This window comes from Carcharodon carcharias, chromosome 3 (genome assembly GCF_017639515.1).
Source record: "Carcharodon carcharias isolate sCarCar2 chromosome 3, sCarCar2.pri, whole genome shotgun sequence".
Taxonomy (NCBI): domain Eukaryota; kingdom Metazoa; phylum Chordata; class Chondrichthyes; order Lamniformes; family Lamnidae; genus Carcharodon; species Carcharodon carcharias.
The window spans coordinates 72,909,349-72,933,339 of NC_054469.1; the positions used below are offsets into that span (position 1 = coordinate 72,909,349).

General features: G+C 43.2%; 1 protein-coding gene across 7 annotated transcripts in view; it reads left to right on the forward strand.

The window, feature by feature from the left end:
- Positions 1-23,991, forward strand: part of cdk14 (cyclin-dependent kinase 14) — a 953,540-nt gene that overhangs the window by 775,868 nt on the left and 153,681 nt on the right. For all 7 annotated transcript variants that reach the window (XM_041183640.1, XM_041183645.1, XM_041183644.1 and 4 more), the window contains one exon: positions 22,770-22,915. In XM_041183640.1, coding sequence (XP_041039574.1) covers positions 22,770-22,885 — 116 coding nt within the window. In that variant the 3' untranslated portion in view covers positions 22,886-22,915. The remainder of the gene's footprint in view (positions 1-22,769; positions 22,916-23,991) is intronic.

The window sequence follows — 23,991 nt, forward strand, 5'->3', positions numbered from 1 at the left end:
GAAAAAAACAATCTGGCAGAGAGAGAGAGAAACAGAAACTGACAGAGAGAGAGAAAAACAAACCGGCAAAGAGAGAAAAAAAACAAACTGGCAGAAAGAGAGAGAAATAGAAACTGGCAGAGTGAGAGAAACACATACTGGCAGAGAGAGAGAGAGAAACACAAACTGGAAGATAGAATGAGACACAAACTGGAAGAGAGAGGGAGAGAGAGGCACACCCAAACTGTGAGATAGTGGGGTACAGCCAATCTGGGAGAGAATGGGTGGTAAACTGGGAGCGAAGGAGAGAAATGCAGAGTGGAAGAGTGAAACAGAGCAAAGCTAACTGTAACAGAGAGAGAGATAGAGAGAGAGAGAGAAGCACAACCTGGAAGAGAGAAACACAAAGTGGAAGAGAGAGGAGAAACACAAACATAGAGAGAAAGACACACACACAAAAATAGAAGTGAAGGTGAGACACAAACTGGAAGAGAGAGAGAAACACAAACTGGAAGAGAGAAACACAAACTGGAAGAGAGAGAAACACAAACTGGAAGAGAGAGAAACACAAACTGGAAGAGAGAGAAACAAAAACTGTAAGAGAGAGAACCATAATCTGGAGGAGAGTGAAACACAAACTGGAAGAGAGAGAGAGAGGAGAAGCACAAACATAGAGAGAGAGAGAGGGAGAGAGGAGAAACACAAACAGAGAGAGAGAGACACACACACACACATAAAATAGAAGTGCAGGTGAGACACACAAACTGGAAGAGAGAGAGTGGAACACAAACTGGAAGAGAGAAATATAACCTGGAAGAGAGAGAAACATAATCTTGCAGAGAGAGAGAGAGTGAAACACAAACTGGAAGAGAGAGAGAGAAACAAAAACTGGATGAGACAGCGTGACCCAAACTGGAAGAGACAGAGCGATGTGAACTGAAAGTGACGGAGAGAGACACAAACTTGAATACAAAGAGAGATACAAACTGGAAGAGAGAGAGAAACACACTGGAAGAGAGAAACACAAACTGGAAGAGAGAGAAACACAAACTGGCAGAAAGAGAGATAAGCACAAACTGGAAGAGAGAGAAAAAGAGAAAAGCACAAACTGGCAGAGAGAGAAAAACAAACTGGCAGAAAGAGAGAGAAAAAAGAACTGGCAGAGAGAGAGAAAGACATACTGGCAGAGAGAGAGAGAAAAACAATCTGGCAGAGAGAGAGAGAGAAACACAAACTGGAAGAGAGAGACACACACAAACTGGAAGAGAGAGAGAGAGAGAGGCACACCCAAACTGTGAGATAGTGGGGTACACCCAATCTGGGGAGAAAGGGAGGTAAACTGGGAAAGAAGGTGAGAAATGCAAAGTGGAAGAGTGAAACAGAGCAAAATTAACTGTAAGAGAGAGAAATAGAGAGAAAGAGAAACACAAACTGGAAGAGAGAGGAGAAACACAAACATAGAGAGAGAGACACACACACAAAAAAATAAATGTGAAGCTGAGACACACAAACTGGAAGTGAGAGAGAAACACAAACTAGAAGAGAGAAGCACAAACTGGAAGAGAGAGAAACACAAACTGGAACAGAGAGAGAGAGAGAAACAAACTGGCAGAGAGAGAGAAACACAAACTGGCAGAGAGAGAGTATGAGTAACACTAACTGGCAGAGTGAAAGACAAACACAAACTGGAAGAGAGAGAGAGAGAAAAACAAACCGGCAGAGAGAGAGAAAAAAAACCAACTGGCAGAGAGAGAGAGAAAAACAATCTGGCAGAGAGAGAGAGAAACACAAACTTGGAGAGAGAGAGACACAATCTGGAAAAGAGAGGGAGAGAGAGGCACACCTAAACTGCAAGATAGTGGGGTACACCCAATCTGGGAGGGAAAGGGTGGTAAACTGGGAGAGAAGGAGAGAAATGCAAAGTGGAAGAGTGAAACAGAGCAAAACTAACTATAACAGATAGAGAGAGAGAGAAACACAAACTGGAAGAGAGAAACACAAAGTGGAAGAGAGAGGAGAAACACAAACATAGAGAGAGAGGCACACACAAAAAAATAGAAGTGAAGGTGAGACACAAATGGAAGAGAGAGAGAAACAGAAACCGGAAGAGAGAAACACAAACTGGAAGAGAGAGAAACACAAACTGGAAGAGAGAGAAAGATAACCTGGAAGAGAGAGAACCATAATCTGGAAGAGAAAGAGTGAAACACAATCTGGAAGAGAGAGAGAGAAACAAAAGCTGGAAGAGACAGTGTTACGCAAAATGGAAGAGACAGAGCGACGTGAACTGAAACTAACAGAGAGAGACAAACTCGAAGACAAAGAGAGATACAAACTGGAAGAGAGAGAGAAACATACTGGAAGAGAGAGAGAGAAACACAAATTGGAAGAGAGAGAGAGAGAAACACAAACTGACAAAGAGAGAAACACAAACTGGCAGAGAGAGAGAAACACATACTGGCAGAGAGAGAGAGAGAAACAATCTGGCAGAGAGAGAGAGAAACAGAAACTGGCGAAGAGAGAGAAAAAAACAATCTGGCAGAGAGAGAGAGATACACAAACTGGAAGAGAGAGAGATACAAACTGGAAGAGAGAGGGAGAGAGAGGCACACCCAAACTGCGGGATAGTGGGGTACAACCAATCTGGGGGAGAAAGGGAGGTAAACTGGGAGAGAAGGAGAGAAATACAAAGTGGAAGAGTGAAACAGAGCAAAACTAACTGTAACAGAGAGAAAGATAGAGAGAGAGAGAAACACAAACTGGAAGAGAGAAACACAAACTGGAAGAGAGAAACACAAACTGGAAGAGAGAGGAGAAACACAAACATAGAGAGAGAGACACTCACACAAAAAAAATAGACGTGAAGGTGAGACACACAAACTGGAAGAGAGAGAAAAACAAACTAGAAGAGAGAAACACAAACTGGAAGAGAGAAATACAAACTGGAACAGAGAGAGAGAGAAACAAACTGGCAGAGAGAGAGAGAAACACAAACTGGAAGAGAGAGAGAAACACAAGCTGGAAGAAAGAGAAAGCGAGAAACACACACTGGATGTCAGAGAGAGAAACACAAACTGGAAGTCAGAGAGAGAAACAAAAACTGGAAGACAGTGAGAGAGAAACACAATCTGGAAGAGAGGAGAAACACAAACATAGAGGGAGAGACACACACACATAAAATAGAAGTGAAGGTGAGACACACAAACTGGAAGAGAGAGGGAGAGAGAAACAAAAACTGGAAGGGAGAGAAACACAAACTGGAAGAGACAGTGTGAACCAAAATGGAAGAGACAGAGTGACGTGCACTGAAAGTGACAGAGAGAGACAAAGACTCGAAGACAAAGTGAGATACAAACTGGAAGAGAGAGAGAGAAAAACAAAATGGCAGAGAGAGAAAGAAACACAAACTGGTAGAGTGAGAGAGAGAAACACAAACAGGAAGAGAAAGAGAGAAACACAAACTGGAAGAGTGAGAGAGAGAAACACAAGCTGGAAGAGAGAGAGGGAAAAACACATACTGGAAGAGAGAGAGAGAAACACAAAGTGGAAGAGAGAAAGACAAACTGGAAGAGAGTGAGCGAAACACAAACTGGAAGAGAGAGAGAGAAAAACACAAACTGGCAGAGAGAGAGGGAATCACAAACTGGAAGAGAGAGAGCAACACCAACTGGCAGAGAGAGTGAGAAAAACAAACTGACAGAGAGAGAGAAACAGGAACAGTCAGTGAGAGAGAAACATATACTGGCAGAGAGAGAGAAACACAAACTGGAAGAAAGAGAGAGTGAGAAACACACACTGGAAGTCAGAGAGAGAAACACAAACTGGAAGTCAGAGAGAGAGAAACACAAACTGGAAGTCAGAGAGAGAGAAACACAAACTGGAAGACATTGAGAGAGAAACAAAATCTGGAAGAGAGGGAGAGAAACACAAATTGGAAGAGAGAAAGACAAACTGGAAGAGAGTGAGCGAAACACAAACTGGAAGAGAGAGAGAGAAAAACACAAACTGGCAGAGAGAGAGGGAATCACAAACTGGAAGAGAGAGAGCAACACCAACTGGCAGAGAGAGTGAGAAAAACAAACTGACAGAGAGAGAGAAACAGGAACAGTCAGTGAGAGAGAAACATATACTGGCAGAGAGAGAGAAACACAAACTGGAAGAAAGAGAGAGTGAGAAACACACACTGGAAGTCAGAGAGAGAAACACAAACTGGAAGTCAGAGAGAGAGAAACACAAACTGGAAGTCAGAGAGAGAGAAACACAAACTGGAAGACATTGAGAGAGAAACAAAATCTGGAAGAGAGGGAGAGAAACACAAATTGGAAGAGGGAGAGAGAGAAAGAAACAGACTGGAAAAGAGAGAAATAGACAGAAACACAAACTAGCACAGAGACAGAGAGAAACACAAACTGGAAGGGAGAGAGAGAAATACAAACTGGAAGAGAGAGAGAGAGAAACACAAACTGACAGAGAGAGAAACATATTCTCGAAGAGAGAGTGAGAGAAACACAAACTGGAAGAGAGAGAGAGAAAAACAAAACCTGGAAGAGAGAGAGAGGATATACACAAATAGATAGAGAGGGACACACACATAAAATAGAAGTGAAGGTGAGACACACAAACTGGAAGAGAGAGAGAGAGAAACACAAACTGGAAGAGAGAAACACAAACTGGCAGAAAGAGAGAAACACAAACTGGCAGAGAGAGAGAAAAGCAAACCGGCAGAGAGAGAGAGAAAAAAACAAACTAGCAGGGAGAGAGAGAAACAGAAACTGGCAGAGAGAGAGAAACACATACTGGCAGAGAGAGACAAAAACAATCTGGCAGAGAGAGAGAGAAACACAAACTGGAAGAGAGAGAGACACACAAACTGGAAGAGAGAGAGGCACACCCAAACTACCAGATAGTGGGTACACCCAATCTGGGGGAGAAAGGGTGGTGAACTGGGAGAGAAGGAGAGAAATGCGAAGTGGAAGAGTGAAACAGAGCAAAACTAACTGTAACAGAGAGAGAGAAACACAAACTGGAAGACAGAAACACAAAGTGGAAGAGAGAGGAGAAACACAAACATAGAGAGAGAGACACACAAAAAAAATAGACGTGAAGGTGAGACACACAAACTGGAAGAGAGAGAGAAACACAATTTAGAAGAGAGAAACATAAACTGGAAGAGAGAGAAATACAAACTGGAACTGAGAGAGAGAGAAACAAACTGGCAGAGAGAGAGAAACACAAACTGGCAGAGAGAGAGTGTGAGTAACACAAACTGGCAGAGTGAGAGACAAACACAAACTGGCAGAGAGAGAGAAAAACAAACCGGCAGAGAGAGAGAAACACATACTGGCAGAGAGAGACAAAAACAATCTGGCAGAGAGAGAGAGAAACACAAACTGGAAGAGAGAGAGAGACACAATCTGGAAGAGAGAGGGAGAGAGAGGCACACCCAAACTGTGAGATAGTGGGGTACACCCAATCTGGGGAGAAAGGGAGGTAAACTGGGAAAGAAGGTGAGAAATGCAAAGTGGAAGAGTGAAACAGAGCAAAATTAACTGTAAGAGAGAGAAATAGAGAGAAAGAGAAACACAAACTGGAAGAGAGAGGAGAAACACAAACATAGAGAGAGAGACACACACACAAAAAAATAAATGTGAAGCTGAGACACACAAACTGGAAGTGAGAGAGAAACACAAACTAGAAGAGAGAAGCACAAACTGGAAGAGAGAGAAACACAAACTGGAACAGAGAGAGAGAGAGAAACAAACTGGCAGAGAGAGAGAAACACAAACTGGCAGAGAGAGAGTATGAGTAACACTAACTGGCAGAGTGAAAGACAAACACAAACTGGAAGAGAGAGAGAGAGAAAAACAAACCGGCAGAGAGAGAGAAAAAAAACCAACTGGCAGAGAGAGAGAGAAAAACAATCTGGCAGAGAGAGAGAGAAACACAAACTTGGAGAGAGAGAGACACAATCTGGAAAAGAGAGGGAGAGAGAGGCACACCTAAACTGCAAGATAGTGGGGTACACCCAATCTGGGAGGGAAAGGGTGGTAAACTGGGAGAGAAGGAGAGAAATGCAAAGTGGAAGAGTGAAACAGAGCAAAACTAACTATAACAGATAGAGAGAGAGAGAAACACAAACTGGAAGAGAGAAACACAAAGTGGAAGAGAGAGGAGAAACACAAACATAGAGAGAGAGGCACACACAAAAAAATAGAAGTGAAGGTGAGACACAAATGGAAGAGAGAGAGAAACAGAAACCGGAAGAGAGAAACACAAACTGGAAGAGAGAGAAACACAAACTGGAAGAGAGAGAAAGATAACCTGGAAGAGAGAGAACCATAATCTGGAAGAGAAAGAGTGAAACACAATCTGGAAGAGAGAGAGAGAAACAAAAGCTGGAAGAGACAGTGTTACGCAAAATGGAAGAGACAGAGCGACGTGAACTGAAACTAACAGAGAGAGACAAACTCGGAGACAAAGAGAGATACAAACTGGAAGAGAGAGAGAAACATACTGGAAGAGAGAGAGAGAAACACAAATTGGAAGAGAGAGAGAGAAACACAAACTGACAAAGAGAGAAACACAAACTGGCAGAGAGAGAGAAACACATACTGGCAGAGAGAGAGAGAGAAACAATCTGGCAGAGAGAGAGAGAAACAGAAACTGGCGAAGAGAGAGAAAAAAACAATCTGGCAGAGAGAGAGAGATACACAAACTGGAAGAGAGAGAGATACAAACTGGAAGAGAGAGGGAGAGAGAGGCACACCCAAACTGCGGGATAGTGGGGTACAACCAATCTGGGGGAGAAAGGGAGGTAAACTGGGAGAGAAGGAGAGAAATACAAAGTGGAAGAGTGAAACAGAGCAAAACTAACTGTAACAGAGAGAAAGATAGAGAGAGAGAGAGAAACACAAACTGGAAGAGAGAAACACAAACTGGAAGAGAGAAACACAAACTGGAAGAGAGAGGAGAAACACAAACATAGAGAGAGAGACACTCACACAAAAAAAATAGACGTGAAGGTGAGACACACAAACTGGAAGAGAGAGAAAAACAAACTAGAAGAGAGAAACACAAACTGGAAGAGAGAAATACAAACTGGAACAGAGAGAGAGAGAAACAAACTGGCAGAGAGAGAGAGAAACACAAACTGGAAGAGAGAGAGAAACACAAGCTGGAAGAAAGAGAAAGCGAGAAACACACACTGGATGTCAGAGAGAGAAACACAAACTGGAAGTCAGAGAGAGAAACAAAAACTGGAAGACAGTGAGAGAGAAACACAATCTGGAAGAGAGGAGAAACACAAACATAGAGGGAGAGACACACACACATAAAATAGAAGTGAAGGTGAGACACACAAACTGGAAGAGAGAGGGAGAGAGAAACAAAAACTGGAAGGGAGAGAAACACAAACTGGAAGAGACAGTGTGAACCAAAATGGAAGAGACAGAGTGACGTGCACTGAAAGTGACAGAGAGAGACAAAGACTCGAAGACAAAGTGAGATACAAACTGGAAGAGAGAGAGAGAAAAACAAAATGGCAGAGAGAGAAAGAAACACAAACTGGTAGAGTGAGAGAGAGAAACACAAACAGGAAGAGAAAGAGAGAAACACAAACTGGAAGAGTGAGAGAGAGAAACACAAGCTGGAAGAGAGAGAGGGAAAAACACATACTGGAAGAGAGAGAGAGAAACACAAAGTGGAAGAGAGAAAGACAAACTGGAAGAGAGTGAGCGAAACACAAACTGGAAGAGAGAGAGAGAAAAACACAAACTGGCAGAGAGAGAGGGAATCACAAACTGGAAGAGAGAGAGCAACACCAACTGGCAGAGAGAGTGAGAAAAACAAACTGACAGAGAGAGAGAAACAGGAACAGTCAGTGAGAGAGAAACATATACTGGCAGAGAGAGAGAAACACAAACTGGAAGAAAGAGAGAGTGAGAAACACACACTGGAAGTCAGAGAGAGAAACACAAACTGGAAGTCAGAGAGAGAGAAACACAAACTGGAAGTCAGAGAGAGAGAAACACAAACTGGAAGACATTGAGAGAGAAACAAAATCTGGAAGAGAGGGAGAGAAACACAAATTGGAAGAGGGAGAGAGAGAAAGAAACAGACTGGAAAAGAGAGAAATAGACAGAAACACAAACTAGCACAGAGACAGAGAGACACACAAACTGGAAGGGAGAGAGAGAAATACAAACTGGAAGAGAGAGAGAGAGAAACACAAACTGACAGAGAGAGAAACATATTCTCGAAGAGAGAGTGAGAGAAACACAAACTGGAAGAGAGAGAGAGAAAAACAAAACCTGGAAGAGAGAGAGAGGATATACACAAATAGATAGAGAGGGACACACACATAAAATAGAAGTGAAGGTGAGACACACAAACTGGAAGAGAGAGAGAGAGAAACACAAACTGGAAGAGAGAAACACAAACTGGCAGAAAGAGAGAAACACAAACTGGCAGAGAGAGAGAAAAGCAAACCGGCAGAGAGAGAGAGAAAAAAACAAACTAGCAGGGAGAGAGAGAAACAGAAACTGGCAGAGAGAGAGAAACACATACTGGCAGAGAGAGACAAAAACAATCTGGCAGAGAGAGAGAGAAACACAAACTGGAAGAGAGAGAGACACACAAACTGGAAGAGAGAGAGGCACACCCAAACTACCAGATAGTGGGTACACCCAATCTGGGGGAGAAAGGGTGGTGAACTGGGAGAGAAGGAGAGAAATGCGAAGTGGAAGAGTGAAACAGAGCAAAACTAACTGTAACAGAGAGAGAGAAACACAAACTGGAAGACAGAAACACAAAGTGGAAGAGAGAGGAGAAACACAAACATAGAGAGAGAGACACACAAAAAAAATAGACGTGAAGGTGAGACACACAAACTGGAAGAGAGAGAGAAACACAAATTAGAAGAGAGAAACATAAACTGGAAGAGAGAGAAATACAAACTGGAACTGAGAGAGAGAGAAACAAACTGGCAGAGAGAGAGAAACACAAACTGGCAGAGAGAGAGTGTGAGTAACACAAACTGGCAGAGTGAGAGACAAACACAAACTGGCAGAGAGAGAGAAAAACAAACCGGCAGAGAGAGAGAAACACATACTGGCAGAGAGAGACAAAAACAATCTGGCAGAGAGAGAGAGAAACACAAACTGGAAGAGAGAGAGAGACACAATCTGGAAGAGAGAGGGAGAGAGAGGCACACCCAAACTGCGAGATAGTGGGGTACAGCCAATCTGGGAGAGAATGGGTGGTAAACTGGGAGCGAAGGAGAGAAATGCAAAGTGGAAGAGTGAAACAGAGCAAAGCTAACTGTAACAGAGAGAGAGATAGAGAGAGAGAGAAACACAAACTGGAAGAGAGAAGCACAAAGTGGAAGAGAGAGGAGAAACACAAACATAGAGATAGAGACACACACAAAAAAAATAGACGTGAAGGTGAGACACACAAACTGGAAGAGAGAGAGAAACACAAACTGGAAGAGAGAAACACAAACTGGAAGAGAGAGAAAAAGAAACTGGAACAGAGAGAGAGAAAAACAAACTGGCAGAGAGAGAGAAACACAAACTGGCAGAGAGTGTGTGTGATTAACACAAACTGGCAGAGTGAGAGACAAACACAAACTGGAAGAGAGAGAGAGAGAAACACAAACTGGCAGAGAGAGAGAAAAACAAACCGGCAGAGAGAGAGAAACATATACTGGCAGAGAGAAAGACAAAAACAATCTGGCAGAGAGAGAGAGAAACACAAACTGGAACAGAGAAACACAGACTGGAAGAGAGAGAAGCACAAACTGGAAGAGAGAGAAAGATAACCTGGAAGAGGGAGAACCATAATCTGGAAGAGAGAGCGAGAAACACACACTGGAAGTCAGAGAGGAGAAACACAAACTGGAAGTCAGAGAAAGAGAAACATAATCTGGAAGAGAGGGAGAGACACACAAACTGTTGGTGCAAGAGAGTGAGAAACACAAACTGGAAGATATAGAGACATACACAAACTGTGAGACAGAGAGAGAAACATAAACTGCAAGAGATGGGGAGAAACACAAATTGGAAGAGAGAGAGAGAAACGCAAACTGGAAGAGAGAGAGAGAGAAACACAAACGGGAAGAGAGAGAGAAACGCAAACTGGAAGAGAGAGAGAGGGAAATGCACACTGAAGAGAGAGAGAGAGAAACGCAAACTGGAGGAGAGATAGAGAGAGAAACACAAACTGGAAGTGAGTGAGAGAAACACAAACTGCAAGAGGCAGAGAGACAAACTACAAGAGGCAGGGAGACACAAACTGCAAGAGGCAGAGAAACACAAACTGCAAGAGAGAGAAACACAAACTGGAAGAGAGAGTGAGAGAAACACAAACTGGAAGAGAGAGAGAGAGAAACACAAACTGGAAGATAGAGAGTGAGGGAGAAGCACAAACTGGAAGAGAGAGAGGGAGAGAGAAACACAAACTGGGAGACAGAGAGAGAAACATAAACTGGAAAAGAGCGAGACGGAGATACAAAGTGGAAGAGAGAGTGAAAGAGAGGCACACGCAAACTGGGAGAGAGGGGGGCACCCCCAAACTGGGAGATAGTGGGGTGCACCCAAAGTGGGAGATAGTGGGGCACTCTCAAACTGGGGGAGAGAGGGTGGTAAACTGGGAGAGCGGGAGAGAAATGCAAAATGGAGGAGGGAGAGAGAGAGAAACACAAACTCGAAGAGGGAGAGAGAGAAACACAAACTGAGAGAAAGAGACACAAACGGGAGGGAGAGGGAGAGAGAGGCACACCCAAACTGAGAGAGTGGGGGCACACCAAACCTAGGAGAGTGGGGGGGGCACACCCAAACTGGGGAAGAGGGAGGCACCCCCAAACTGGGGGAGAGGGGGGTACACCCATACTGGGGGAGAGGGGGTCACACCCAAACAGGGGGAGAGGGAGGCACATCCAAACTGGGAATGAGGGGGGCACACCCAAACTGGGGAAGAGGGAGGCACCCCCATACTGGGGGAGAAGGGGGCACACCCATACTGGGGGAGAAGGGGGCACTCCTAAACTGGGGATAGGGGGCATGCCCAAACTGGGAGAAATGTGGGGGGCAAACTAGAAGAGAGGGGCAAACAGGGGGAGAGAGAGAGAGGCAAACAGAGAGAGAGACACACACACAGTTACCAACTGGGAGAGAGAGTGAGAGACAGATAGACTGGGAGGGAGAGACAGAGGGACAGACACAAACTGAGAGAGAGACAAACTGAGGGGGGTGGGAGAGAGAGACAAATGGGAAGAAAGAGAGAAACACACAAATTGGTAAAGAGAGAGGGATGCAAAGTGAGAGAGACGCAAACTGGGGGAGGGAGAGGGGGAGACACAGATGCAAACTGGGAGAGGAGGAGGGAGAGATGCAACCTGAGAGAGAGAGAGAGTCACAAAACTGGGGTGGAGGGGAGAGAGAGAGAGATGCAAACCTAGGGGGAGAGCGAGCGAGAGAGGCACAAACAGGCAAAGAGAGAGAGACAGGCACAAACTGGGAGAGAGGGAGACAGAGACTGAAGCAATCTTGGAGAGAGAGAGACTGCCGCAAACTGGGATAGAGAGAGAGGTAGAGACAAACTGGGAGGGAGAGAGACACACAGAAACTGGGAAAGGGAGAGCGAGAGAGAGAGCAAGCAAGGCAGACACAAATGGGGAGAGAGAGAGGGAGAGAAGCAAACTTGGGGGGGTAGTGAGAAAGGGAGAGGCAAGCTGGATGAGATAGATACAAACTGGGAGAGACAGAGCAAAGGAGTGGCTAACTGGGAGAGACATACAATCTGGGAAAGAGACAGAGAGAGAGACACAAACTGGGTGAGAGCGAGAGCGCGCGAAAGAGACACCAACCGGGAGAGAGAGAGCGAGAGACGAAACTGGGAGAGAGAGAGACACAAACTGAGAGGGAGAGAGTGAGAGAGAGAGACTGGGATAGAGAGAGACACTGGGAGAGAGAGAGAATGGGAGAGGGAGAGCAAGAGAGACACAACAGAGAGCGACAGAGTGAGAGAAGCAAACTTGGGGGGGAGTGAGAGAGGGAGAAGCAAACTGTGAGAGAGAGAGAGATACAAACTGGGATAGACAGAGTGAGAGAGCGCGTGAAAGAAAGCGGCAAACTGGGGGAGAGAGAAAGAGAGGGGAAGGCAAACTGGGAGAGACAGAGTGAGAGAGAGTAAAAGGCCAACTGGGGGTGGTGGCAGGATGTGCCCACTTAAAGGCTTCAATTGGCCCACTGCTTGGTGGGCCACCTGATGCCACCCCTGCCATTGTTAAAACTATGGTTGGGGAAGGACGGTTGAGTAGGCCATCTGCTAGATTTTATGTGCTCCCCAAACCTTCAAACCTGCTGGCGGCAGAGTCTAAAATCCTTTTGTTTGTGGGCAATTGCTGTTGGCCCATTACAGCCATCCTTACAACAACAATCAAGCGGTATATTTTGGGAGTGGCCAGCAGCGCTTAGACAACACAGTTTGTTTGTAAGGCACAGCAACCAGGGTGGACCTGTGATGTGCATTGTTGTATAATATGTTTTATTACAGGAGTCAGTCAACTATGGTGCTGAGGCCTGAGCCTCAACAGCAGGGTGTGGGATCAGTGAATTGATATAGGCTTGGTTTTGCTTATTATTTTTATAACTTAACCGTTTATGTAAAATAGCATGAAAAAATTAGTTTGAAGTAATAGTGAAGATGCTTTTATTGAATCAATGGTATTTACTTGCAGTCGAGTTTGAAGCAACATCAGGGTGGTTTTTATTTAAACATTACTTATCCTCAAACCTTTCCTTTTTTCTGTTATTTCTTTGGTTTATCATTCATCTCACTATAAAACAAAAAGTGAAATATTTCATTCAGGGCTTGCTGGGAGTGAGAGAGAGAGGCATTCAACTAAGGTAAATGCAATAGCATCTGCAAACTATGGGCTAATTTCACATGATCAGATGGTGTGATTTAAGTATCACGAACAGTGTCACATGATTGAATGCCATGTGATGAAATGACACAAGAATAAATCTCCAGGAATGCATCAAACCAGAATTGGCAGCCACGCAATTGGACAAGGTTCAAAAATACGTGTGGGAATCACGATGTACCCATTGAAAATGGGAAAATAGAGTTGAAGCCCGAGATCAACCATGATCATATTGAATGTTGGAGCAGACTGGATGGGATGTGTGGTCGACCCCTGCTCCTTGTTTCTTAAGTCCTTATTGTTTCCGACGTAGGCAGCATGCAAATGTCTCAGCAGAAGATGCAAAATATTGAGAGGCTAGCATGAATTAAACCAGCCTGTATTATTTAATACCAGCTTGGGCTTCCAAAGGAGGGTGCACTCTGGCTGGAGTGTGTGCTGGAAGTCATTATGCAACTGATACTGATCTGGAAAAGACACAGTAATGCCACAACATGGCTAAGAATGGACTTCGAGATTTTCTAATGCTGCACTGGGAGCCTTGGTACAGAAGTTACAGAGCAGGAGGGATGCCAGCTGTCCACAGAGAGCCAGAAGGCTCTCCAGGTAAACTTTGCAAAGGCAGTGGAACCAGATTGCACTTGTGGTCAATACCAGGGGTCCAGCTCCAAACACCTGAATGCAGTGTTTGCAAGATATTCAATGGCATCTCAAGTTGGTGTCAGTGAATGCATCTTCAAATGCCACTTGCAGCAGCTGCACTGCTGACCTCATGCACTACTCAACACACTAATTCATGACTCAACAATCCCAATCAATCTTGACTCATAGCTAATTAAAATAGCTTCACCTCACTCTCACACACTTAACACTCACCCATGTCACACAGCATGTACACAGACACCCAGCTATTCAACAAAAAGCTACATGATCTAAACACATAGCAATACATTCAATTACATGTTTTTATGTCCTTATCCTGATGAAGGAGAAGGTGGTTGCCATCGTTGGAGCAGCCTTGTTTAGGTACTGGCCAACCGTGATGCTGAAACCATTGAAGATGACAACATCTTCATACCTAATACTTTTTCATATCCCACTTTCCCCTCACCACTCAACCCTTCTAATTTAAAAGCTGCAGATAATTTAAGCATGCACCTCTTGCTTTCACATCTTCCTCCACTCACCAAAGCCCTACCCTTGTACCTTTTTCCTTTCCGACAGCCAAGTGGTACAACCTGGCCAGTCAAAAATAGAAGAACAGGAAGAGACTGATGAAGAGACACCTCCACTGGGAGTTTCACCCGCAACCACCAGCTTGAATGCTGACACTGTGCATACTTTAGAGGATAGCTTATAGGCAGGATCTGCATTTAGTTGTCTGCAGCCAGGGCAGGGACAAGGATAACTAAAGTGCTGGCTTGCTGGAGGGTGAAGCTGTACATGTGTCCTGTTGCAGAAACATCAGATGAGCATTTTCTACAGAAAAAGGGTGATGGGATAAGCACAATGAAATACTTGGTGCATTGGCAGGGCTGTCAGAAGGACTGCCTAACAATGTGAAGGAGTATGGAGAAGTTGAGCACAAACTTGACACTGAGCTTTGCACAGAGCTTGGAACCCATCCTTTCTGATGTGGAAGTGATGGTCACCTTAATCAGCACACTTGTGGACCCAACCAAGATGCTGCGTGTAATGGTTGATGTCTCAGCTTACATTGCAGGACAAACAGAAGCCATCCAATCTTGCTGCTGCAGTGGAATCTCAGACTGAAGTCATGCCAGGCTGGCATACTGCACTGCAATATGTGCTGCTGCCATCTTGACTGCAGATATCAGCACTCAAAGGGGCTGTCACAAAGGCAATCTGTCCTCCAACACATTGCCATGATTGCTGGAGGTGGAGAGGGGAGGGTGGGGAGTGGGGGTAGGAGGGCAAGTGGAAGGAAAGGCAGTGGCTCTATGTAGCACAAACCTGCTGTCCCTTCACCATTTCCTTTATCGCTGCCTTCAGCCAGCCAGCTCAGACTGCTGGCATCCATTGCAAGGTGGTGCAGTCCAAAATCAGGCCTTCTAGGACTACAGCTGCCCGAAGTTGTCATGCAGGACCGTCTGCAGTCAGCAGCCTTTCACCAGCCATGCCACAACCACTGTGTAGCAATGCGTAGAAGCACTAGGCCATACAAAGGCACATGGAAGACAGGCACTAAGGAAATGCATTAGGGTACCTGTATGAGGTTAAGAGAGAGCTGGAACGTTGAGATCCAAAATGGCAGTGCTGGTGTTATGATTGACCTCATAATCTGTTTACTCTGCTTACATATAGTGGATGCTCCTTGTGTATCTGCTGATGCCCTCACCGAAATGACACCTAGCATGGCTAACACCAGGTGTATGTGAGAGTGAGTGACATGGGCAACCTTTTTGGAGGCAAACAGACAATAATAGTGCTATAAGAAAAGAGTGCTATGGAGCCAAAAATCCCAGCTGGCAACTCAACCTTGTGGGGGTGAAGCAGCAGAAAGGCAAGAGGTTGCTAGCCTAGATGGGTGATGTGAATCACATGAAAGGGGGTAATTACTGGCTTCCACCTCATTTTCTCTTGTGTGATGTCCCAACACAGGGATGTCCAAAGGTTGTCCTTGTGTGGCTGTCCCCAAACCTCTGCTGATGAGAAGGTTTGCAGGGATCTTGAGGGAAGCTGAAGAATTGCAGGTAGGCCTCAAACGAACATACAAAATAGGAACAGAGGTAGACCATTTGGCCCCTCAAGCCTGTTTCGCCATTCAGTAAGGTCATGGCTGATCTGTTTATGTTTCGAGTTCCATGTTCTCATCTATCCCCGATAACCTTAGATTCTTGTTAACCAAGGGAATCAATCTACCTCTGCCTTAAAAATATTCAGTGACCCCGCCTGCACCACCTACTGAGGCAGAGTTTCCAAGTCCAAACCCCCTGAGAGAAAAAAAATTCTCCTCATCTCTGTCCTATAAGGGTGACCTCTAATTTCAAAATAGTGCTCCCTAGTTCTGGAATCACTCACAAGAGGAAACATCCTTTCCATGTCCACCTTATCAAGACCATTAAGGATCTCATGTACTTCAATCAATTTCACCCCTCGCTAATCTAAACTCCAGTGGAAACCAGCCCAGCCTGTACAACCTATCCTCATAAGACAACTCGCTTATTACAGGTATCAATCTAGTAAACCTGCTCTGAACTCCTGCAATGCATTTACTTCCTTCCTTAAATAAGGAGACCAAAACTGCACACAGTGTTCAAGATGTGGTCTCACCAATGCCCTGTTTTACTGAAGCATAACATCCTTGCTTTTATGTTCGATTCCTCTCATAATAAAGGATAGCATTCCATTAGCCGCCATACTTGCTCTACCTACATGCTAACTTTTTGTGATCCATGCATGAGAACACCTAGATCCCTCTGCGCCTTGGAATTCTGCAGTTGTCTCTGTTTAAGTAACACCACTTTATTATACTTCCTGCCAAAATGATCAACTTCACATTTTCCCACATTGTACTCCATCAGCCAGATATTTTCCTACTCACTCAACTTATCTATGCCCATCTGCAAACTCCTTATGTCTTCACAACATACTTTCCTACCTATCTTTGTGTCATCTGCAAATTTAGCTACCATGCCTTCAATCCCCTCACCTAAGTCATTGATGTAAATTGTAAAAAGTTGAGGTCCCAGCACAGACCCCTGTGGGATTCCACTTGTCACATCCTGCCAATCAGACAAAGACCCATTTATGCTATTTTCTGTCAGCAAGCCAATCTTCTATCTAGGCCAATATGTTACCCCCTACACTGAACTTTAATTTCCTACAATAACCTTTGATGTGACACCTTATCAAATGATTTCTGGAAATCAAAGTATAGTACGTCTACGGGCTCGCCTCTATCCACCACACATGTTACTCCTTCAAAAATTGGTTAAATATGATTTCCCTTTCATAAAACCATGCTGACTCTTCCTAATTAACTTGAGCTTTTCTAAGTGTCCAGTTATAACCTCTTTAATGATCAATCTTAACACCTTCCCCATAACAGATGTCAGGCTAACTGGCCTATAGTTTCCTGTTTTCTGCCTCCTTCCCTCTCTTGAATATCAGGAGTATATTTGCTACTTTCCAGTCTGATGGAGCCTTTCCAGAATATAGGGAATTTTGTAAAATTCCACCCCCAGGATCTTGAAATTAAATTGGAACGTCTAGCTACTGATCGCCATGAGGAGATCCTGATCATCATGATCATACCTGCAGGCACAATCCTCTAACTATCCACTATATTCCTGGGCATACCGCTTTTCTAGGCCTGGCAGGGGCATCTGAGGTATATGCTTTCTCTTTTGTAACCAGGCAGTAGGGCCCAGATAAATTGGCCCTATAATGCCGTATATAATTATTTCTGCTTCTGAAATTTAAGGGTGCAGTTCTATTCTACTTCTGTCTGAGACCGTTAGCTGTCAAGTGTGAAAGAAAGCTGCCGTGACCTGAACTGTAATGTTACTTTCAATTTTCAGTATGTCAGGAGACTGTCTGCATTCCTCCACTGCAACCACAACACCAACTTAGTCATTTGATGAACCATCCTGTGGCATTTCACAGGAACATTATCAAACAAAACTTTGTGAAAGAAGCAAATTTTAAAGATCACCTTAAATGAGGGAATAGAGGTTTTGGGCGGAATACAGATCTTGGCACCGAGGCAGCTGAAAGCATGATAATTGCATGTACTGCCATTTGAATGTCTAGTGAGAGCAAGCCAGTTGGCAGCTATAGGGCTCAATTGGAGTTCCAAGGCAGCTTTTTTTGTTAATCTTTAAACAGCGAGAACTGACCTTTGCACCTATTTTTAAAAACAAAGATTTTATTTTTTTCCAAGTGGAGAGGGAAAGACCTATCTGTGGACTGGGACTCTGCCAGACTTTATGGTCTCTTTGGTGGAAAAAAAAATCCCAAATAAACCCTTCGCCTCCTAAAAACCATGCAAGTTGTATGACACTTTCTGACCCTTCAAATATTGCCACAGTGACGCAGGTCAGGGCTAGACATTTTATACCAAGATGTGTCATCTTACGAATTTTTAGGGCTCAATTGTGTACTGGCTGCCAGTGTGATGAATGTCATTTATATTAATCGGAATCAGCCTAATTTAAAAAATATTAAATGGAATCAACATTTGAGTTAATGTTTTGGAATGCATTATTTATCCTTCATTTTATTTTATACAAAATTATGATAATTTACAATTTTATTTCATTTAATAGGAATGTCTATTCTGTTAGTTGCTGTTGACAGGTTACATTTGTATATTTATTTATACACCTAAGGATACCTATGTGTGGTTAGATACATTGTAGATTGATTAGAATGCTGGAATATTATTCAGGAGTTACAAATTGTTCTAACCGGTATGATTAACATAATTAAGATTTCATTAGTGTGGTGAGACAAGCTTTTGTATTTTGTTATTTTGGCTGGCTTAACACATGGCATCAATGGGGATTGTGTTGTACAGCCCAGATAAACAGTTATATTGATAATTGGCATTCGAGCTGAAGTGTTTCACACACAAATAGAAATGATAGTGAGAGGCATTAGACTGTCACCTCTCACTGGGTAAAAGACATTTACCAAATCCATGCTGAGTGGTGACATCTCAATCCACTTCTCTCAGGAGGACAGTTAGGAATTGCCAGAATTTCGATAAATTTAGGGGGCCCCACGCATTTTGACTATTGTAATGGGACACCTCGGCTAATTTGGACGTATTACACAGTTGCCAGTTCGTTATCATAATGCAGATAAACCCGGATCTGTCAATATATAATTATATATATATTTTTAAAAATGCTCCGGTATTATCACACTGTTACAGGCTGCCAGCAGAGAAATGCTTGTTCCAATCATTAACAGACACAATCTCTGCAGAACACCAGAGGGGAATTAGAATTGGGAAAGAAAATACCTCAAGGGTGGTAATTTTAATATAAGAATTTAATTTGTTATTTTCCATATTAAGAATTTTGCTGTATTAATCCTTTTATCAGTGCTCAGCAGGTTATTTGCACAAGCATAACCGTAAGGTGATATTCATTTCCAGAATGGGTCTGTGTGGAGCTCTAAACAGTGACTGATGCAAATCCTTTTGAAGGCCAGACCAAAGATGGAAATCTACATATTTTTAAATAAAAGCAATGCTACATGCCTAGAGAAATGTTTAGATGTAGTGAAGTAACATTCTGCTTCCTGTAGATAATTACAGCAAGAAAATGAAATTTGACCACATTTAACTATACAGATGCCAACTATCTCTGTACTTAATTATGATATCTATTTCACTGTCCACACAACGAACATGATTTTTACCATCCCATTTATTGTTATTGTCCCGATGATGATGATGGATTCTCCCGTCTCTCCAATGGATGTGTTTGGCAAAAAAAAGCCCTAGAGTCTTTTAAAACTATTTTCGTACATCATGCTACTTTAATTAGTCAGAGTACATAGACAGTTAACTATGACATAGTTATTAAACCGTATCTTCAGTAACCAGTTTATATCTTTAAGAAGGAGAAGTGATTTGCCTTAATCTGGAATCAAACGTTCTTCTCTTTGTCATCCACTTTCTACTTGACACCACTTGTCATTCCCTAACTAAGGAGTCTGATAGTTGCTGACTTTGTTATTAGCATGCTTGGAGGTAAAGAAGAATGGTGGATGGTAACCATTTTCTGCTGCTCCCACAACTCTTTGCTTCTGCTTGAATCCTCCTCCAAGCATCCTGACAGAAATCAGCTGAAGGTTCACAGGCACAAACCATCTATCGCTTCATGGTGAAGGATGCTGACAGATGTGATGTGCAAGTTAATTGTCTTTAAATGTGAGAATAAGCTAGAATGTTTACGGAAGAAAAATAATTGAGTGTCAAACCGATATTTTAAGTTATGTGGAAAATGATTAGAGAGCATATCTTGTAGAAGTTAGGTGCTTCTAAACCTTATACAATACAAAAAAGAGGTAGTTGTTAATCTGAAATGTGGCTTTCAATATCATTGGTGAGATAAATACCTCACAGGTCTATGTTTTGGAAGAGCCAAGATTCTTTATGATATTGCAGATAAGTGATAAGGTGACGTAAATTGCATTTCCAATGCAAAATGAGTCTAACTGAAACATCAGATTATCCTGTAGGTTCTTGAATATATTCATAAAGGAAAAGCACAATACTGTGGATCCTGGAAAACTGAAAAAGAAAATACTGGAAATACTGAGCAGACCAGGCAGTATCTGTGGAAAGAGAAACAGAATTAATGGATCAGCCTGTGACCTTTCATCGGAAGTGGGAAAGGTTAAAGATGAAATATGTTTTGAGCAAGGGGTGGTTGGGACAAGACAAAACCAAAGATCTGTGATAAGGTTGACGATGGGAGAGATTTAATAACAGAAGAGTTAATTCTACTGAGCCAAAAGGAATGGTGATGGGATAAGAAAAGGAGCAAAGATAGAAAAGCTGTGCCGAGAGCAGGTGTGCTGCTGACTGTAAGCAAAAATGGAAGGAAAACTGAAAAATGCAAAGAAAAAGGAACAAATTGGGGCAGAGATTATGGTCAGATTGTTGAACTCACTGTTGAGTCCAGAAGACTGTTAAGTGACGAACTGAAAGATGAGATGCTGTTCCTCAACCTCCCTCTGAACCATGACCCACCACTGAACATCAAGTCATTGTTTCCAGAACAGTCATTGACCTCATCTCCTCCTCTGATTCTCCTTTCACAGCTTCCCATTTCATAATTCCCCAAACACTTGCTTGCTTCTACTTCCTTCCCAGATCTATAAACAGGACTGCCTTGGTGGACCTATCATTTCAGCCTGTACCTGCTGCACTGAACTGATTTCTTCCTATCTTGACTCTTTTTTTCTCCCCTTGGCCTGTCTCTCCCCATCTACATCCATGACTCTTCTGATGCCCTTCGTCACTTCAAAAGTTTCCAATTTCCTGACCCTAACAGTCTTCTCTTTACCATGAATATTTAATCCCTCTACACCTTTGTTCCCCTTCAGGATGATCTGAGGGCTCTCTGCTTCTTCCTTGAACAGAGTCACAACTAGCTTCCATTGACCACCACCCTCCTCCACCTGGGTGAACATGTTTTCTCATTGAAAAATTTATCCTTTAACTCATCTCACTTTCTCCAAATAAAAGGTGTTGCCATGGGTATTCGTATAGGTCCAAGCTATGCCTGCCTTTTTTTGTAGTATATGTCGAACATTTCTTGTTCCAGTCCTATTCAGGCCCCCTCCCTCAACTCTTTTTTTTGGTACATTGATGACATGTCCTGCTCTCACCCCGAATTGGAAATCATCTTCAACTTTGCTTCCAATTTCCACACTTACCAGTTTTACATGGTCTGCATCCGACCCTTCCTGTCCCTTCTTTGACTTCTCTATCTCCGTTTCTGGTGGTAGGGTATCACCTAATATTCATTATAAGCCCATTGACATCCACAGCTACCTCACCTTCTGACACCCTACACCCTGTGAGGGTTCCATTCATTCTGCCACTTCCTCCATCTCCATCATATCTGTTCTGATAATGAAATCTTGACAACAGCGTTTTGAGATGTCTGTACTGAGGATCCCCGCACTCTGGTTGACAGGGCCCACAGTGTGTCCACCATGTTTCTGCTCTCACCCCTTACCCGCCCTGCCAGAACCATGATAGCATGCCCCTTGTCCTCACCTTCCGCCCCGCTAGCCTCCACATTCAACAGATCATTTTCTGTCATTTCTGCCACCACCAGAGTGATGCCACCACCAAACATATCTTCCCCTCCCCTCCGCTCCTCTTTCACCATTCCAAAGGGACCATACTTTCTGTGATACCCTCATCCAGACCCAACACCCTGTCCCCTTCCCATGGCATGTTTCCATTCAAACTCAGGAGATGTAACAGCTGTCCCTTTACCATCTCTCTCCTCAACATCCAAGACCCCAAACACTCCTTCCAGGTGAAAAAGAAACTTACTGTACTTCTTTCAATCTAGTCTATTGTATTCATTGCTCACAGCGTAGTCTTCTCAACAACGGGGAGGCCAAACACATATTGGTTGACTGCTTTGCTGAACACCTCTGTTCAGTTTGCAAACATAACCCCAAGCTTCATGGTGCTCTCTCCATTTAATTCTCCGTATTGATGTCCTGTTGACATCTTGGACCTCTGCCTGCTGCACTGTTCCAGTGAAGTTCAATGTAAGCTTGAGGAACAGCACCTCATTTTTCAGTTCATCACTTTACAGACTTCTGGACTCAACACTGAGTTCAGCAATTTCAAACAATAATCTCTGCCCCATTTTGTTCCTTTTTCTTGCATTTTTCATTTTTCCCCTTTTTTTCCATGTAGTCAGCAGCACACCTGCTGCAGGCACAGCTTTTGTTTCTTTGATTATTTTCTTGTCCCATCACCATTCCCTTTGGCCCTGTAGGACTAGCTTTTCTGTCATTCAATCTCTCCTGTCTTCAACCTTATCACAGGCCTTTGTTTTGTCCTCGTCCCACCCACCATTGCTCAAAGCCTATTTCCATCTCTAACTTTACCCAGTTCTGATGAAAGGTCACAGATCTGAAACTCTCTTTCTCTTTCCACAAATGCCACCTGGCCTGCTGAGTATTTCCAGCATTTTCTCTATTTATAAAGGGCCCCTTACCGCATTGAAGCCAGTAGTACTGATAGCATCATTGGAAAAACTGGATTGATTAGCTGCTAAATTCGGATAAGTAAATCATCTCAATACCCTGTGATCTTATTTTGACTTGTGTGCTTTTCTTCCATCATCAGTGTCTTCTGTTTTCACCGTGTCCACTGTGAAGCTGCAGGCTGAAATAGGTGACAGTTCAAAGGTTTATGGGAGAAGCAACAGCCATGGCAAAAGTTTTCTGAACCACAAACACTGAGGAATTCTTGTTCCTGCTACCAGTACAAAGGTAATAAAACAATACTTAACATTATTCTTTAAAAAAGCATACGTTTACCCTGTCAATAAAGTAATAGGTTGTGTTTAGTTTTAGAAACTGCATTTTTTGTGTGCAAAAATGTATGTCTCCAGCAAAAATCAATCTGAAGCTATCATGAGACTGAAACCAAACGTTTCACTATAATAAGTGTTTTTTAAAAAAACGGTACAGCCAGATAATCTGATTATTTGGTTATATAAGCCACAGATGTCAGTCTTCAAAACATCAAAAGTAGAATAAAAAGAAGGACAGTCATTTTACATTGAGAACTGGAGTGGGGAATTTGCAAACATTTTCTAACCAATAGGAATTGACATCTACACTGCATCAGAATCTGCCTGTTGACAGTAAATTAGACCTTTTGACCTTAACGAGACAGATAACATTTTCTCACATTTTCACCCCCAGAAGGAAAGAATAGTTCAGACCAGGACTCTTATTTCCCAGTTTTTACTGTTTTTTCCTTCTGGGCCATCTTGCCTTCACTCCTATTTTCTCTCACCTCTGCTCCTGTCCCCTACCCTTTCTGTCGTGTCATTGCCCCACACTACAGAATCTTTGGATAATGTCCTGCGTCCCCAGAGTATGAGCCTCAAGAGATTTTATCTCTTTGACCTCATTACCATTTTCCGATACGGAATCCCACCTGCAGTTGGCAGGAATGACGTCTCTTCTTGCAGACAGGATTCAAAATTGCTGGGGATTCTGCCTTAATTACACCCTTGACAATGCATTCCAAGTCTTCTATGTAAAGACATTTCTTCTAACAAATTTGGCAATGGCAGTTCTAGGAAACAAGTAACTATATATTATGAGACTTTTGCCATTTCCTTTCATGTTGAGCAGAGAATGGACTAACCTTTTCAGATCAAGAAAGAGGATGTGAAAGGCCTCAGAACTATCTACGAACAAGGAGTAGGCCATTCTGCCTGATCCACCATTTAATAAGATCACGGCTGATCTGATAGCAACCTCAAATCTGCATCCCGCCTACCCCCGAAAACCTATCACCCTCTTGCTTACCAAGAATCTATCCACCTCTGCCT